General features: G+C 32.4%; 1 protein-coding gene across 1 annotated transcript in view; it reads left to right on the top strand.

Moving 5' to 3' along the window:
• Window positions 1–19,965, top strand: part of Galntl6 (polypeptide N-acetylgalactosaminyltransferase like 6) — a 1,047,155-nt gene that overhangs the window by 351,399 nt on the left and 675,791 nt on the right. The window contains exon 3 of the mRNA XM_034520732.2: window positions 15,532–15,640. Within this exon, the coding sequence (XP_034376623.2) occupies window positions 15,532–15,640 (109 nt within the window). The remainder of the gene's footprint in view (window positions 1–15,531; window positions 15,641–19,965) is intronic.

Here is a 19,965-nt window from a genome sequence, read left to right as displayed (position 1 = left end):
GGATGGAAGTCCCTAGCCGTACTTCTTGATATTGTCACATTGAGTAATAATCTCAAGCACAAACTCTTTGGAAAAACACAAATATTTAGCTAATAAAAATTGCTGGTTATATTTTTGTTTATTGGCTTTGTTCTTTCTTCATTTCCAGTGTTATTAAATTCAGTGTCTTTTTATCCTTTATACTTCTATAAAGATATTTCATGCAGTTATACTAGCTAAACTTATTTTGATCATATTCTGTCTTTCATCCAGGATAAATTTGTAAATAAAGGGGAAAAAGCCAGAATTACCAATCTGCTGCTAGTGTTTTAGTTTTGGCTTTTGTGTGGAAAAAATTAATCTATTGTGGAAATTTCAAATTTTACTTACAAACAGCTGCAGTATTACACATCATAATTTCATTGTCTCAACAATATCTGTACGTACCCAACCTTTCCTTAACTGTTCCTTAACAACTGACAAGTACCAATTTATTTGTATCATCAAAACATTTTTTTCTCAAAAATGTCACTTAGACATTCCTTTATAAACTAGCTTCTTCCCACTAAAAAATGTGCATTTAAGATGTTGGTGGTCGGGTCTTGATACTCCAGTTCTCTTTATCAATGGATAATCTGTGTTATGTACAACTTCTGCTGTGCTTATTTATATTCAGCAGGCATTTTTTTTTGTCGTATACTTTGGAAGATAGTGAATAAACTTCTTATAAATGTTTGCATATATGTTTTTGTGGACGTTGTTTTTCAAATTAGTTGTACAAGAACTACAACTACAGCTAGATGACATTATATAATTTTTTTCGGTGGGCAGGGGAGCACCGTTATAGAAGCAAGGGGAGGAAGAGGGGGTAGGGGGATCCTATCCTTGCGGATGAGAAACCAGGAAAGGGAATAACATTTGAAATGTAAATAAATAAAATATCCAATAAAAACCTATCAATTTTATCTTCTAAAGTGCATATATTCCTTTTTATTAGAAGAATGCCTTATTAATTATTGATTACTAATGCCTTAATAAAGTTTAAGTGTGTAATTATTAAGGAAAATGTGAATGGTGTGTTTATGTGTGTTAATATTACTTTCACACATAGTTAGTGAGGCATATGTTCATACCATTTGCCTGTTTTCAAATGGATGTTTTTCTACTTGTTAAACTTTAAGCTCTCTTCAAATAGCAAGTATTTTTTGCGTGTGTACTTTGACAATATTTTCTTCCTTTTTATGGACTATTTTACATACTTTACATACTCTTGACATCGTCTCTTGTGAAGCAGATATTTTTGATTTTAATGAGTTATATTGACTTTTGTTTTTTTCATCTTTTCATTTATTTGTGAAAGCTCATTATCAAACATAAGGTCATATATTCATTTATAATTTTATTACTAATACTTAATCAAATATTGGATTTTATATTTAGGTGTCTAATTCTCTTCTGGTTAATGTTTGTGAAACATGTAAATGTGTGTCTAGGTCTTCATATTGCCTCACCTTGCGGTAATAAATATTAACTGCTGTAAAGACTCTTTTTTTGCTAAATTGTATTTCCTCAACTGGCAAAGGTCACTAATTATTCTGCAAACTTTTATTTCTAGATATACTGTTCCACTAATTTAAATATGGTTTTTTTTGCACAACTTCACAATTCTGATAACTTTACTATAACTAGAAAACTGGATATTTTGATTCCTTCAGCTTTACTGTTTAATAACAGTGTTGTGTATTCAAAAGGTTTTTGTTTTTGTCTTTCCTTCCCAATATAATCTCTTTATCTGTCTGTTCTACTTTTAGTTATTTTCAGTCTACCTAATTGATCCGGTTTTAAAAGGAAAGCTTTTGAAATTTATGGCTGTGATATCTGTTGTGTACACCATGAAATTATTCAGTTTTTAAATAATATATTTTTATTCTCTGCTATTAAATACCTGCATTAGAATTGTTTGTTTTCTTAGATGTGTAAAGACCTAATATCATATACTATCAATTTTTAACCTGACACACTTCCTTCTCCCAAAATCTGATTTGTTTAAAATTAACTTATATGATAACTGTTTCTTAGATATAGTAATCAACTCTTTTTGATTAGTGCATTATGGACTATCTGTCTCTATTAGGACTCAGTATTCTAGTCTGGATTCTTCTTGCTTCTAGTTTACAAAAAATGATTCTCTTCACATCTTCTCGATAATGTCATGTAATGCCAATTCCTGTCACCCTGTTTCAGTTTCTTTTAGGATCTAATTTTCATTTTGTGGCTTTCTAGATTTTAAACCTTATAGATTTATATTTAGAGCTGTTTTCTTCTTTCTACTTGTGCTTATCACTGTAGAGATTCTCAGTGATCCTTAGACACATTGATTTGGTGTTTCCCATTAATTAAAAAAACATACAGTGATATTTCCAACAAATATTTCCCTTCTCCCAATTTTTGCATAGTATTTCTCATTAATTTTCTCTTTGTCTTTTTTTCTGAAAACTTCTTATTGACACATCTTTATGCACATTAATTCTTTTCTCAGTTATACCCAACCTATTGATTAAGTCAAAAAATGAGTTTTCAATTCCGTTATTTTATTGTACTTCTTTCATCTCTTCCAGTTCTTTTTCAATCTTCTACATTCATTTCTCACCTTTTCCTATCTACTATTGACTATTTTTCCATTTAAATATAAATGTGGTTATTTTAGTTCACTACTCAATTATTCTAAAATATCATCCTATGGAATTATTTTTCCAGTACTTTGCCTCTAAATATTATATATTATTGTTTGTTTGTTTGCTCTGAAGAATGTCTTCTATTTTTTGTTGAAAAACAAACACAGTCTATCTGATGATAGGAAGTGATATGAATAGACCTCTAGCATAAAAGTTTATGATAATGAAAGATATAGTCTCTAAATTTACAATGCTACTTACACAGTAACCCTGCCTCCTGGAGGTACCTACAGCACCTTTAGTTTTCAACAGCATTCTGATCTTGCCTGTCTATTGGAATTCCCCAAGAACATTTCATTTCCCATCTATTTCACTTATCACCATTTCAATACCAGAGTCCTGTTGTTATGGTATTTGGAGGATGTGAAGAGTACCATATAATTTTATGGAGTAAACTCAGTCTTTACATGGTCATTGTCCTCAGAATATAATCCTTATCAGCAGTTTCTGAGGGCTTGGACCTTGGTTGAGACAGAAAAGACTGAAATCATCAAGAAAATGCATTTGCCCCAAGTGGATTACGGATCTAAGGCTTTACCGTTATAAGCTGGTCTTTCTTATGGAGGCACCTCTAGGCATGTTTTACTAAAATCATTTCCTGTCCCTCTATATTCCCAAGAACAGGTCTTTCTTGTGTCATTATTGGGATAACATTTTATTGCTCTTTGAAGAAAATATACCTCAGGTAGGAATGAGTGCTCTCTAAAGCCGAAATGTTAGTTTTAGCTTTTTCTGACTCATAGTATTCTTCCCTCAGCCTCCAGCCATCCACAAGACTATCCTGTGTTTTCTCCATATTAATGTTACCTGATGACTCACTCTAGCATAAAATATTTGGCTCTTCCTTTGCAGGTTTTCATGTTTTGCTAGGTTTCTTTGTGGGGCAGGGGATCAGGGGGGAGGAACATTCATGAAACTTTATTCCTCTATTATAGTGGATTTTTAATTTTTTAGTATATTTTTCCTTATTGCAAGGATAAATCTGACAGCTTTTAAACTATTTACAGACTGACACATTTTTGCTTCATAAGTTAAAGATGATGATGACAATCATGATGGTGATGATGATGAGAGTAGTGATACTGACAATAACAATGGTAATAATAGTAGTATAAACATTGTAAAACCTTGCAAACACATCACATTCTTCCCTTGAAAATAAAAGGGACACGTTTTTAGTCACTATGAGAAGTAAACACTAAATTGTGTCCTCTTTTACACTAATAATTTGTTTCCCAAAAGAAAGTACATTAACCAGTTCCTTCAGATACTAGAATAATATAGATGAAAGAGTTTGTCTGAAATAGTATCTATACATTATATAATTTATATGTTATCATTCATAAAATAGTATTTACATATATGAAGTTAGATTACTTGGCTTTCTGAATGCATGATATAACAGAATATGCATTATTAGGCCAAAGTCATTTACTCTTACATCTTGCAGACTAAAAATAATGCTTTGATAAGTAAAAAGGGTTTTATGCCATTGTAACTATGCTATTTATTACAGGAATTATTCTGCTTAATGTGGCATTACATTTTTCTAATTCCATCACCTACTGGAAATATCTTGTCAAAATGCACTCACTACAGTCATCTCACAAAATCATGAACTATTTCAGTAGAATACAACCCATACAAATTGTCAAACACCAAGCCTACTTGACAATAATGTTTGAGGACCTTATGTAATTTATTAATTAATTCCTTGTACTTGGAAAATTATAAGAAGCTCATCATAAATCAAGGGTTAGAACTAAGATGAAGTAGCTTTCTTATTGATAACTTTTTCAAGATGTTACATACAACAAAGTAGAACAAAAAGTGTTGTTTTGTAGCTGTAACCTGTGACAAAAGTGGTAGATAGTGATGGATGCTGTACAGATCTTTATTTGTTTGTTACAAAACTGAATGGTGAGAAATCTTTTTCAAAATTCAGCGTCATTCAATACAATTTCCAAGCTCTATGAAGCGGAGTGTTTTAAATTTGGTTTTCATTAAAAACATTAAACCGCGAGCTATAATGATAATAATCAAAATTGCTTTCCCGTAAGTAAATTCTGTTCAGAGTGAAGAGCAGATACCAGAAAAACACAGTGATCTATTGTCTTTCATGTCTACAATTTGTCGAACAAGAAACTCTAAATTAAAAGCTTAAAAAACATCTTTGTTGCTTTTTGAAATAATTAGCTCAAAAAGTCACAGTCTAAGACCCATTTTAGATTTAGATTTTAAGTGCTTTTTTCTTATTCTTGTCAAGTCTTGACATCTTATCATTTGGTATTTAAGGAAGTGGAAATTATTTCCCTAACTTGAGTGGTGAAGACAAATAGTATATTTATGTTGAATTACAAATAGTTTTAAAAATATTATATTATAATCATTGTATTCGTTCTTGAAAAAATGACTGATGCAAAATGTAACAACAGGTTGGCTCAAGTACAATGTCCTGTGTATTTTGAAGGGTAACTTTAAAGGGAAAATATTACTAAATATTACTGCTCATTCCTATAATACATGTAATTATCTACTATGCATTTTCTCTTCTTAGTCTTATGAAATTTATTTAGTTGTTCCTCAGACAATAGAATTCTCTACTTCTATAAAACACATAGAACTTTTTCACAAAACAACAGAAGTCTCTCCTTCCACAGCATGAAAGAGTCCTCAGTAGGTACTTTTGTATAGAGAATCATTATATAATATGAATGTATTGGTTCTTTTGTTTTAATTATGATAAATTCTAAGCACAAAGTATAATACTAATCACATGACATGTGATTAGTTAATATTAGCTAAGAGACTATCTCCTGTTAGAATGAACTGCCTCAGAAATTTGATGAACACCATTAAAATAACAAGTTGAATGGCAACATTTTAAATTATGGAAGTTTAAAAATATTAGAAGTGGAAAAGATGAGTCTTGTGACAAATAATAAGAGCACTTCAGAGATGGAGGCCGGGGAATTGAGAGCTGGAAGTCTTCCTTGTTTACAGAGACACAACTTGTCTCCAACCTACATATATACAAATATACAAGTACATATATAATCTCATATTACTAATACAAGCAGAACATGTCATAATGTTTGACTCATGAATGATCTGTTTGTGTGTTACAGTCCTGAAAATTAAAAAAAAAAAAAGTTTGTTAAATTTCTAGTGATTACATTGTGTATTTTTTTTCATTACATTTCCCAAAGAGGAATGAATTTCAACACTAGCTTAGCTATTGTCAAAGATAAGCCACTAGACTATATTCGTGAGGCTTTTAAATATGAAATTTGCATGATTCACTTGTATTCATTCTTCCCTTCAATAAAAAAATTAATATTACAATAAAAGTCATTTAAAATCCTCACAAACTGAAAGTAGAAGATGTCCTTGGAGATGGGGCTGGAGTCACAGCAGTTTCTGCACACATTTGACTTAATCACAATTGTGATGTTAGCTTTCACAACAATGGTGATCTGAGACAAAGCATATTTTAAAGGGATATTTTATGAGTTATCAGAGATATAGCACACATACTATCATTTAAGAATTTAATTGTAAACTAACTTTAATAGCATGCGTGCCATTGAATCTATTGTTTGCAGACTATGTTTCTTTTAGTAGTACCATTGTAGACCAACTTTTGACATACAATTTGAAAGGCCTGACCATCTTTTTCCTTTCTTCGTTTCAATGTCATATTCATACCTACCATGGCAAAAGGTCATTGCTTTCTTCTCTCTAATTCTCCATTCATCTCTCTGTGTTGTATATTTCCCTTTGACTTAGCAGGGAAAGCTCAGATTAATAAGGAAATAGAATCACAGACTATGATAATATTGATCCTGGAGAACACCTGAGATGCTAATGTCTTTCCTGATGAATTGATAGGGTGGAGTTCTAGAGGCACCACATGATGCCCTTCTGAAGAAATAATCAGGGGGTCATGAAACCCAAGCTTAAAACCCAAGAAAACTTCAAGTGTGTGGATCTACCATCAAGAGGGGGACAGGTGATTCCTGAAGGTTAATATGTTTTCTTTTAAACATGATCTTTTATTGCTTTTATATTTCCATTGTGATCTTAATTTCCATACTAACTTTCTTTTCTTCTTTTCTCTTCCTTTCTCCCTTTCTTTATATTTTTCCTTAGGAATTACAAAGAAAATACATATTTGGGGGAACAAACTTTCAGGCTTCTCATCTTTGTAAGATGCCGATCTCCTCAATGTTTCTCTCAGGTATGCTCTGCAGAGCAGTCATACTGGGAGGGATTTCCTGCTAATTAATAGGCATGTGTTGCTAGAAATATAATTAAAAATTATACAAATTTTGAGAGTCAGTAGCGCAACTCTCTTACACCATACATTTATTTGCAACCAAACTATGGCCACAGGATTAAGACTGCTGCCAAGTCCTTAACCTGCCTCAAATCAAGGGAAACAATATTATGCACTTTGAGTCAGTTTCTTCTCCTTTTATTTGTTTCTATTTAAAATATTTTCATTAATATATTTTATATTTTGATCATATTATTTCACCTCATCCAACTTCTCCCAAGGTGAGGTTTGTTTGTTTGTTTTATAACCAACAAATTAAAACTGATCAAAGGTCATATTGTAAGAATTGCTCACTGCAGACCTCTCTAGTTGCTTGCAGCAAGTTCTGTTTTCTGACAACTTGTTATGCTCATAGTATGAACTTAAGAAATGATGACTTAAAATATTATAAGGAAGAATAATGTATGTTTTCTTTTTTTCAGCTTTCTAAACATGAAGACAGCTTTGAAAAAAATTCCACAAGCATCCCATGAAATCATAAAATGAAAGAAATCCTGACTTTTGACTGTAAAAATATATTTAACTGGCCTTGGGACCACAGAAGGACTACATAACTTAAACATTAGATATACAACAATTGGAAAAGTATAAAAAATATATTAGGACATCTGAATTGTGATTACATTCTTGTAGACTTTGAAAATAAAATGTTTTTATTATTAAAACTATGCAAGACTTTGTTTTTTGAAAACACTAATCCTATAAGCTAACATAAATACAAAGGTACATAGTTTTTTATGATAGCATTGTATAAAATTCCATTTGTTTTTTTCTGCATAATACAATCTGGACTGACCAAGTCACTCACTTGATGGACCTTTAATCTTACAATCAAACCAGTACTATGATGAGTTATTATTTCTCAGAACTCAGTCTCCTGACAATGTTGTTTTTGGCATTCTGTCTCTTGTTTGTTTCATTGTGTGTAATGACGCTGGGTAGTGTTATTATCTCTCTAATCACCTTACAAGAAAAACCACTCTGTGCTCTTAAGAGTTCAAAAACGATGTACATAGAAGAAGTGGATTTTGAGTTTCATTAAATAGAATCTACATATAATAGATAGAAAAGCTATTTAATGAAACTCAAGGTCTTAGTATGATCAATGAAGTCTTTCCAAGGGTAAAGATAACACCCACCAGTTCGAAGGAAGTTTGAATGCAGGCTTATGAGTAAAGCCATAGCATATACTTGGGAATGGGTTTCAGATTAGCAATTGTAAGGTGGATATGTCCTAAAGGCATAAACCAACATGATATGCTTTACAAACCTTTCAGTAGGTTAATTTTTTTTCAAATCAATATTTTTATATAAACTACCTATGCTTTTGGCTGCCATAGAGAAAGTTTATAATCTCGAAGTACAGACTACACAGTCTAGTGCAGTCCTTTCCCTGAGTCACAAATCTAGGTCTTGACCCTGCTACAGTTATCAATGGATGAATTTAAGAGGGTTGATTTCAGAATTACTTAACATCTCAAGGTTTTTTCATTGTCTCAGCTCTTGGATATTAACAGTGACAGATTTAAGAAGCTATACAAAATTTTTTTAAAAAGTTGAGTTTTTTCTACTCAAAATAATTTTCTGCCTGGTATTAACTGATAAATATGTTCTATGGGTGTGCGAAGATGTAGAAACTCTCTGATGACCATTCAAAACAGACTGCAAACTCTGACATTTACTTCCTATGCAGGAATAATACAGTAACAAATTAACATTTTTCTTTTTTTATTGGATATTTTATTTATTTTCATTTCCAATGTTATCCCCTCTCCCTTGTTTTCATTTCATTTTTCTACTTAGTTTCAGGACCCCCCCCCTAATGCTCATTGCATGGAGTTCAGTGTCCCAAGTGGGATTTTGTTTGTCTCACATTGTTTTCTAACCTTTAGCTAAATAATTTTACTTAATAAAGTTTGGATAATGGTAAATAATGAAAATTACTACTTGTTTGTTTGTTTTTAATTCATATGCTTTAAAGGCAGATGTACATGACTAAAATTCAATTTTGCCTTATGTTAGGTACTTGATATCTGTAACCTTATTAATATGTAAGTGTAACATTTCTGGAATTTTATTCAACACCCAGAGCTTATAACATTGTAACAATACATAACAAATGTTGATGATATATTTTTTCTCATCCAGGATAGTGCTTTTCTGTAGTGGAAGATTTTCTAAAGAGAAGATTCCAGGTGCCTTTAAAGGAACTTAATCAGACCCAATATAAACATTCATACATCAAATTAATATCTACATAAGTTAATTTTCCAAAATTATGTTTTATGTGCTGTATACAATCTTTCTTCCTACAATTGTACAACTTCCCAAAGTCTGAAGTATTATGCAAATATTAATTAAAGTAAATGAGAATCTACAGAATTGATATTAGTTTTATAATAACAAATTGTTTTATAATAAGTAAACACTGCATACTTACTTGGATTCACTACTTAAAAGTCTTTGATGTAGGTTAAGATAGTACTAACTTTATCAGACTAAGTCCATGCAAGCTTACTAAGCAATAGACAGAAATTACAAACTTCTTGCTATCATTTAAGACCAAAGGTGATACTCTTTGTGTGTCTGAATCCACAGTCCTTCTTTGGAAGATCATAGTGTCTTCCAAAGTTTCATATGTGGTTTATTGTTAAAATGAGTCAATTTATTGATTTATAAAATCTAGAATGTTTTTAGAATACATTTTTTCCAAATGATACACAACTACATTTTCTTAGTGACATCCCTTATATACTATGTTAATTAAGAGTGGTCTAAAAGAAACAACAAAGAGTTTCTTCTTATTCACATTTTTGTAGTTTTGTTTTTTACACTGGCGTTTCTTAGAAAGTGTTTTAATATCCTTTGTGCAATTAGAAGAAATGACAATGTAGTCTTCAACTGTATCACTCCCAAGAACAGTATATTCCAGGAACTCACCCCACGTTTTAGCTTGCCATCTCTGATAATTCATTGCTTATATGCAGTGTTTCACCCCCAGAAACTTTCTCTTGACCTATTCAAACATATATTAGCTTTAGATTGATTTTGGGTTCAAGCTATAACTATTATGTGTAGTTTCTATTTAATGAATTGTTTCTGCATTGGGGGTATTTTACAGTTAATCATATGTAAGAACATAACTATGAATAAAATGTTCACAAAGATCTAATGTCAAAGGGTATTCACATATAAATGGGTATTCTACTGATAAGTGTGAAATAGATGCTCCATGACTGTACAATGCTTTTTTATGTTTATCTTACCTGGGTGTAGATAATAGATCTATATTTCTATACACATGCAGTGACACAGGATGTGAAAGGGGAGGAAGCTGGCAAGGGAATCAATCATCGGAGATTATGATAGGAAAAGTCACATCACTAATGGGCCGTTTACTCAGTGGTTTTGAAATTGTTACTTCTATACAAATAGATTATGATTTATGTTCTTTCATGAACCATTTTGTCAGGTAGAAAGAATACACAATTTCATGGTGCATCAGTGAAGAGACTTTTCTAGAAAATTATGACACATGGTCACCTAATTGAGTTTAACTTCTGCTCTGATAATTGTGTCTCTATCTCTGTGAACTCTCTCTTAAGCCTAAGAATCAGTCAGTGAACAAGATATTAGTTCTTGTCTTCTACTGAGTTTCCTTTATTAATAGACATGTGTTAGGACATTTGGGCTGTATTTCTGATAATTTACATTGCTGGATGGTGAGGATCTGGGATATAGATAGGAGAGGTATTAAGAAGAGAAATCCTCAGACATAATTTATCAAGTCATAAGTGTCACATGATTCACGTTAGCCTAAAACCTCCTCAAACATACAACATGCTTAAAATGCCAGTTAACATTACAGGAGTACAAATAATGCTTTGGAACACATAAGAAATGAACACGGTATTTAAGGTGTTTGTTTTTAGGGAAAACTAATACTAGAAACAACTTTGACTATAATTATTCAATAATATCTGCATCTGTAAGGCTAAACAGCAATACCCTCACCCTATTTCTCGCCTTGAAAGATCTGATTTCTGTAATAATTGTGTCAAACTATAACTTTATTTAGACATACCTTCAAATTTGTAGGTAACTTGCATATTATGATTCTTTGATCATTTTTTTAGGTAGCATTACTTTTATTTATGGATTTGTTATTAGATAAAATATTATCTTAAATAGCTTCGTTTGCTATTTCCCTCTAGTATATTTATATTTTTAATTTTACTTAAGCAACTTCCCAGCTTAAAATATCCATACAAATTGTAAATACGAATATCCTGTTCTTTAGTACAATGTTTCTCTTCAAGCCTTCTTGATTAGCTCAATTTTCCATCTCTTTTAGGGCTTTTGTTATTTTTTGTTGTTTGTTTCTCAGTACAAGATATTACTATGTATTGTAAGCTTGTTTTGAACTTACAATGACTTACTATGTAGTGCAGGCTAGACTCCAATGCTGGCAATGAGCCAAGATCCTCTTGCATCATTCTCATTAGCAGTAGTATTACAAACATGTTATCATGTCACCACTCTCAGTTTTAGTTAGTGTTATTTTGGGGGGGGAGGCAGAGGTGACACTATTCTTTGGGAGACATAGAAAAATCTGCTCACTCTAGAGAGGGAACCACAGACAGACCAAAGTAATAATAACAACAAACTACAACTTGAGAATTAGGTTATTGTGTGATGGTGTTAGATCCAGGAGAATGAATGAGCTCTTCCATAGAAGAACTTGGTCAACTCAAAGGCAGGTCTATCACCAAAGTCTAGGCCAGTATGAATGAAAATCACTAAATCAGGAGCCTTGAAATCTCTGAAAGCCTGTGGTCAGCTCAACAGGTTTGAGAATCCTATAAATGAATTATCCTTAATATAAATAAGAAAGATGAATTAGTGAGGTGTCTATAGTGTTTTAATAAATACTATTGCCCCATAACAAAACAGAAGAAAAAAGATTTGTTTCAAAACTCTATCTCAATAGCTGAACAGTTAAATAATCCACCTTAAATACTTTCATCTTCATTTCCTAACTTTTAAAATAATTATTTGCTTTTTACATATTATTACAAAGTATTCTTTGAAAACAATTTCTACTCTCCATGTATAATGAAGAATTGAGGATCTTCTTACTTACTATGCTAAACTAGCTACCTCCCAGCCCCATTCCATGATATGCATATTATCATTGATCTGGCTCCTCAGACTCCTTCTTCATGGCTCCAATTCCTCCATTCTGCTGCAGATTTGACCCTCCATGTCTAAGCTGGCTGAAGTCCCACCCAGTTCTTTATTCTACCCAACCACTTGGTGATCAGCATGTATTGACAAGGCAGAGAGTAAATGGTAAGATGTTTACATAAACTAGAAGCAGGAGATTCTTGGTAAAGCATTACAATGCAGTACCCTGACTGAAGCAAGATAAAAAGGCAGAGAAATTAGCATTTGAATAACCCAAGGGTAAATTTTGCACAGCACACAAAGCTTTATGCCTACAGAATCCCTCTTCTCAGCTGTCTTAATTTTTCATGTAACCTCAAAAAAAGGAGAAGTCTTATGCTTCTAGCAAGTTTTAGGAACTTCTTAAAAGTCTTGAGTTGTTTATATTCTGAGTTTTGAGAAAATGCCTTTTAAAACTCAAGAGTCTTAATAATCTTCTTTCTAGGATGGAATGTGTCAATTAGAAGGCAAAAGCTACAGAGCTACAGAATACTGTAGGTTTACACATGTCAATGACTTATGTCTTCCTTAATTGATCTCTTCTTTATATGTTTAGACATGGCCTCTCACTAAACCTGGAGCTTCCAGATTTGAGCAGCCTTTCTGGTCAAAGATATGGAGCAATCTTACTGTTGTCTTATTCAACTTATACTCTTTCACTAGAATTATAATCACATGCTGCCATCCTTGCAAGAAAGACCTATGTCCTTATACTTCTATGACTATCATGTTACCCTGGTGAGCTGTCTCCCTAACTTCTTTTCTCTTTTTCCCTTTTTATTGGAAATTTGTTGGAGGCTACTGTTTCACCATATGCAGACTGGATCATTTTAAATTTCCTACCTTAGCCTCCCCAGTGCTGGGAATTCAGCCATTAACCAACATATCCAACTGTAGTTGTTTTTATGTACATATTCATAATTTATCTCAAACTTTGGGAAAGACTTTATGTCCTTCCAATATATGCTTAGAAAGGAAAGAAAGGGATAATTTTTGCCTTTTTGGCTTAGGTTTTATTTTCAAGGAGAAGTCTTCTTTGGAAACAATTTCCTTGTCCGGCAATACTTGGCCCCATATCCATACTAACAAACTAAATAAATAGTGACATCAAACATTGTGCTTAAAACTCTTGCTTATGGAGTGACCTCTGATGACATGCTCCATCTCTTCATTGTGTTTCTAATTCCTCAGGTAGAAACTTCTCTATATAGAGTTATGATTATAGATGTCAGCTTCGACCTGGCAGCATGGTGGAAGTATAGTGGGAAAGGCTACATAGCTTGGTGATGTGTTTTAGCTAAACTGGCAGGGAACCTAATTTATCAGTAAATCAATATATCCTGCAAGAAACAAATTGTGTCATTCAAACTCATCCTTTGTGGGTGGTGAGTATGGGCAATGGGTGGACCTCAGCAGAAGTCAGCTTGCTGAAACTAGAGAGGAAAATATTATTCAACTGTCCACATAAAAGACGTCTTTATCACTTTAAACCTCACTCTCAGAATAAAATTGATGTATCTTATTTTTAAGTACTATTAAAATTTTTGTTCTAAAATTCATAGACTGCCTTGTGAGATTTTATTTTTTATGAAAAGTTCATGGCAATCCAATTATTTGTTTCCCTGATATGTAGGTCTCAGTACTGTCTTTGGTTTTGTGGAGAAAGTAATGATCAAGGTTTTGTTCAATACATCTCAATTAAGATTACAATAAAGACTATTACAATTTTACTGTTCTCTATCTTAAGTATATTAAAATGAGAGAAATGGAGCATGCTAGGTGATGAGAGAGAATGTGTTTTTCACATTTCTGATATTTCCAAGTGTCGTGTAATATGTAAACTAAATTTATAATATATAAAATAATAATATAAAATAATATTTTCTATAAAATATAGAAAAATAACATAATATAGAATAATGCATCTGCAAGTTGCATTTAAGAAGCATTATCTCTTGTAATGTAGTTTTATTATTGCACAGTATTTGTAAATAAGTACACAGCTGACACAAATCACAGGATGTATATTTTAAATTCAGTTCCTTATCATTTCTAGTTAGATTTTGCTCATGTGTTTGTATAGTTTTAATTGTTATGAATCTTCCAACACACACATGCACACACAAAATCACACGTATACATACATGCACACACATAAACATATACGCCTATAGCCAATCCTGACTACTTACTTTGAGAGAAAAGATCTGAGTGGATGGTTTTCAGCTGACATTCATTCTAAAGCCACGAAAAAAAAAAGCCAGGTTCAAAACTAAGTGCTTTAGTTAGGACAGATGACAGAGGTTCTGGTTAGTCAACAAAATGATGGAGTAGGTATTAGTACTATCTTATACAATTTGCTTCTTTATGTAGTGTATCTCTTTTCTGTGTGATCCTTAAGTTTGTGGAAATAAATTTCTTTCAAAGTAATTTTTGGTTCATATTCCAGTTCTTGAGCATAACACAAGAAATGGGGTGATACTAGCAACGTAAGCAAGGGAAGTGTATAAGTTGCCATCCCAACACATTGGGTTTGGAGGACACATAGCTATGGGTCCTGGGCATAGTTTAGAGATGGGTGCCCTTTTGAAATTTCAGTGTAAATGTGAGCTGTCCTATAATAGATGTCAACTAAAATACAAAACTTTGGTGTCAATTAAGGTCACAACATCTGGCTTCAAAGAATGAACTCAAACCTTGGCTTGGGATCAATGCTTTCAAGTTTGATGTAATTCTCTTGGCTCTAGTCTAATTTCAGGACATTGGGGATTTTTTACACAATGTTATAAGGACATAAAAGTTCTCTTCTAAAGCGTTTAGTATAGTACTTGTCTCACAGTCAACACTCTATGAACAGTTATTACTATTATTAACAAACATTCAAATACATTTGAGCAACACATATTAAGCTTTATCAATCACAAACAAAGTTAATTCAGAGATTCATATCTACACATTAAGCAAATGAAGACAACTAGAGGGGTGGGGTATCGTCAACAAAATCTCTAGATTAAATAAAATGTTTTATGGCAGTGTTGTGGGACGGGCATGCACTCATTTTAAAGGTTAAAAACAGGTTTTGGAGTGTGAGTTTTTTAGGTCAATAGCAATGGCTTTCATCTCAAAATGTTCAGAGGCACCATTTAATTAACAAATCTTCTTGCATTGCTTGTTGTGGGCCCTGCTGTGCTTATCATCCATGCAGAAGAAAATTCTTCCTTTTTTATGCTTGAATACTTTCCTTTTCCACAGACATTTCCACTGGGCCTAGGAGATGGGCAATTCTATTCCTGGACAGATGGTCTGAGAAGAAAAGACTGGCATGACTATGAGAGCATTCAGAAAGATGCTTTGCGCTCAGGTATGGACTTTAGCATCAGACAGAGTGGTGCTGTTACATCAGTGTTTTGTTTTTCCCTGCTACGTTCTCATGTTAGTTTTTCTTCTGTATGCACTAAGGATGTCTGTCTTGTGGGAACATCACTGATCAACAAGGGACAGAAACAAATGAATTCAAACTAAACAGACAAAACAAATAATGAGCAGCCTTTGCTTGGCTGCAGAGAAGGTCATTGAAAATGTGCACATCTGTATTATCGGATATTTTCAAGTCCTTTAAAAATAGTTCTGTGAGTCATCATGGGATTTATCAGTATGATATGAGCTGGTAAACACAAGTCAGAGTCACACATTGGGACGAATTATAACTAAATATCAGTACTAAGCAACTTTGTCATGTCACAAGTTTTTGGAATTTTAATTGGTTGTGACAATTCCGTAAATTACTGCATCTGGGAATCTGAAGTTTGTAATGCTCGGACTCAGAGTTCAATAGGACCCACTAGGTTTAAATTAGTGTAGAGTTCTAGGCTGCAGAGCGATTTTGAAGAGAAAATTACAGGAATGTTCTTGGGGAAAGATTGAAAAAAAATGGAATTCTTCAATTAAAAATTCAAGAGAATGTATCAGTTGAAATCCACAGCAAGGGAATGGTACATGGTTGAAGGCCCACATTCTCTCACACAGCTGATGTAACTTTACTGTTTCTCAGTGAGAGTGCCACAGAAATAGGACAACTACTGTTTGGAAAGATATTTGAACAGCAGTAAAGCACTCCATCAGCAGCATAGCTATGACTACCCAATATGAGGTCATCCTGGTCAGCCTTGCACAAACTCATCCCCTCGGGATAATTGCAGGGAGCGGTAGATTGTCCTGACATTGTACAGGGTTCTTCTGTGTCAAGTAATGCTGATCTAATTATAGCTCCTTTTACTCTTTTCTCAGTCTTCCTCTTTTTATCAAGAATAACCCACCTCTCTATTTCATTAAAGCAACTTGTCCCAAAGATGATTCCTGTCTTAAGAGAATTGACCTCTTTTAGATATCATCTTTCCACCTTGACCAGGAGCCAATGAGAAATCACAGAACTGTTTTTCTCACCACCTGCTTCTCTTGCTAATCCTCTTATCTCTTATTTTTGTAACCTTAGTTCACCTGTATTAATCTGACCATCTGTTCTTTATGCTTCAGAATGCACAAGGTTTTTTGAAATGTTTACTTAACCTTGTCAACTAAAACTATAAGAATATAATAATAAAAAATTGTCACAAAATATTGAATGAATGTTTACTAATAAGTACTTTGCTAAATCTCAGAACAATTTTGGTAGATATTAGCCAAAATATGTAAAACATTAGGTCTTTATGAATTTTTTAACATAATAAATATCGATTATCTAAGACTCTGTAGAGCTAGTTTAGATCTAATTCTTCTCTGTATATCTATCCCAATTCCTGACATTAAAATAGTAAATATTTGGACATGGAGTAATGGCAGGTTTATAGGACAAAGTCACACTTCAATTAATTTTCTGGCTTTTTCATTTATGAATTACTTGTCAAATAAATTGATATTTCTGATAGTCAACTTTGCAAAAATTTCATTATGATTAAAATAATTTATAAATCAAACTATGTAAAATAAAAGACCAATTATTTGGGCATCAACTTATAATAACCATCACTATGTTAAAGTTTTGTTTTATTCTTATTTATAAGTATATGCATACATGAGCACAGTGCCCACTGGGCCCAGAAGAGGTCATCAGAACACCTAGAGCTGTAGTTACAGGCATTTTTGAGTTACCTGACATTGGTGCTACTATGAGATCATTGGATTCAACTTTTCTAGAAGAGCAGAAAGCATTCTTAACTGTTGAGTCATCATTCCAGACCCCCAAAATGTAATTATTAAATAATGTTAGTTACTTTTACATGAATGGTTATATCTTCAGTTTGTACAAACAATTTTAGATCCAAACTCAATGACTTTCCCTTTATTTCTGCTTCATGTCACATGTTTTGTGGTTTGCCTCTATGTGGATCAAAGACTATTCAAAGAACTTGGTAGTACTTTTCAAAATGAATTAGTTTTGATTTTTTAAATGACTAATGTTAAGGCTCTTTAATACTTATTGGAGAATAGATATATCTTAAATAAGGCATTTAAAATTATTCAGATACATGAATAGAGTCTCAAAGTTAAATAAACATTTATATGTATCAAATACAGTCCTAATGTACCATTGTTCCTCCTCAAACACTTAAATTTCATGTTTACTCTTACATTTCTCCATATGTATTAGCATTTCTGTAGCTACTATTAAACAAATTCTGATTTTTTTACTTGTGTTTGAAATTTCATAAATTCTAATTATGTTCAATGATATTTATTTTCCATTCACAATTATTTTCAAAATTAATTATTGTCAATTTGCTAAACCAATTGATTCATATTTATGTTGTTTAGTTTTCTATAACATTCTATTTGTGGTTATTTGGTTGTTTTTTATATTTTAGTTATCATGTATAATCCTTCTATATACATTTTTTATATAGTTGTGGGCTAGATAATATTTTATTGGAAATATATCAAATTTTGTATATTTAAGGAAGTCATTTCATAAGCTGTATCAAGCTGTTCTCCAAAATTCATATAGCAGTTTCATGTTGGTCAGTAATAGATTGAATTCCCATTGCTGTAATTCCTTGTAAGCACTTCATCCTGTATGAGTATTTCTTCAATTAATTGTAATGGAATTTATATATAATCACTTGTAATTTTCATATTAGCCATTGTAATGAGATTAATCTCTTATGCTTATGAGCTGTTTTTCTCTTTTGAAAAAAAAATCTTATTAATTTTCAATTTAATTTTTATTTTTATTTTCCTTAGGAATATATACAGTGCTTTCCTTAAGATGATGTACTTTGCTAGGTATATGCAGTAAAGTGTAGTATCTCGTATTTTACAAAATTTTCAATACCTCTTTTATATTTAGACTGTGAAATAGTTTTTCTGTATAATTTGGTTAAATTATACAGATTATCTATCTGTCTGTCTATCTATCTATCTATCTATCTATCTATCTATCTAATCTATCTTTATCACTATCTATCTGTCCTCCTTCCCTCCCTCCCTCCCTCCCTCCCTCCCTTCCTCCCTACCTCCCTCTCTCCCTCCCTCCCTACCTCCCTCCCTTCCTCCTCTTTCCAACTTTCTTTCTTCCATCTTTGCTTCCTTCTTTCCTCTTTCTCTTTTATGTTCTCTTCTTCATTAAAATAGGGGCTCACTATGTAGTCCTGGTTGATGTCTCTGCTCCTAACCAAGTTCTGGGGTTCGAGGTACAAACAACTACAACCATTGATCATTTCTTGCGTGTTGTTCATGCCAATGTTGATGTTCTATAAAAACTTTGTAAAAACTTGAGAATTGTACCCTGTACATTTAGGACCTAAATCCAAACATTCATTTTCATATGGTAGAATGTAAGAATATAGCACTTATTTATATTTTAGCTGACTATAAATTCAAGTTTCAGCAGTGTTTAGTGGGAGATTTTTCTTCCATTTATCTGAGTGTTCATTAGTATAAATTAAATTTCTATATTTTTGTGTTCCTTTTTGGAGTTTATAATTCCACTTAAGAGATGAAAATCCCTGTCATAATAATAGAACACTTCATATGTAATATCTTAATAGTAATTACTGACTTGTGATTAAGCTGATAAGGAGTGATTTTTTCTTATCTTCTGCAATGATGTATCACTATTTTTATTGTATTATTTCTGATAGACATGAAGAGAATGTATGTACAGTTTTAAAAATTAGAAGATAAATTGTACTAATTAGATTAGATCATTATTTATATTTCTCAAATTATCTGCTGCAGGTTGTATCAAGATGATTCATTATAATTCAGGGAGTTTGTAAGTCGATTCTCTCATTTTTAAGTATTAATCCTAGAAGACCAACCTTATCTAGATTCTTACATATTTTAAAAGCTTTATTAATATTATACCTGGTATATAGACATATGTTTTTTGTTTTCTGATTTTTTATTCTTCTTTCATCCAACACATCCTGATTGCAGCCTCCCCTCTCTTCACTCTTGTCTGTTCTTCTTATACCTTTCATCTCCCCCATATCCACTATTCTTTGGTTTCCTTTCAGAAAAGAGCAGGCCTGCCAGGAATATAAACTGAAGATGGCATAAAAATGATGCAATAAGACCAGGCACAAAAACTCATAGAAATGCTGGTGAGGCAACCCAGTAGGAGGAAAAGGGTAGTAGGAGGAAAATGAGCAAGCAATAGCATCAGAGACAACATAAGTCCCATCGTTG

Source organism: Arvicanthis niloticus, chromosome 16, assembly GCF_011762505.2.
Source record: "Arvicanthis niloticus isolate mArvNil1 chromosome 16, mArvNil1.pat.X, whole genome shotgun sequence".
Lineage (NCBI taxonomy): Eukaryota > Metazoa > Chordata > Mammalia > Rodentia > Muridae > Arvicanthis > Arvicanthis niloticus.
This window is presented reverse-complemented; position numbering and strand designations above follow the sequence as displayed.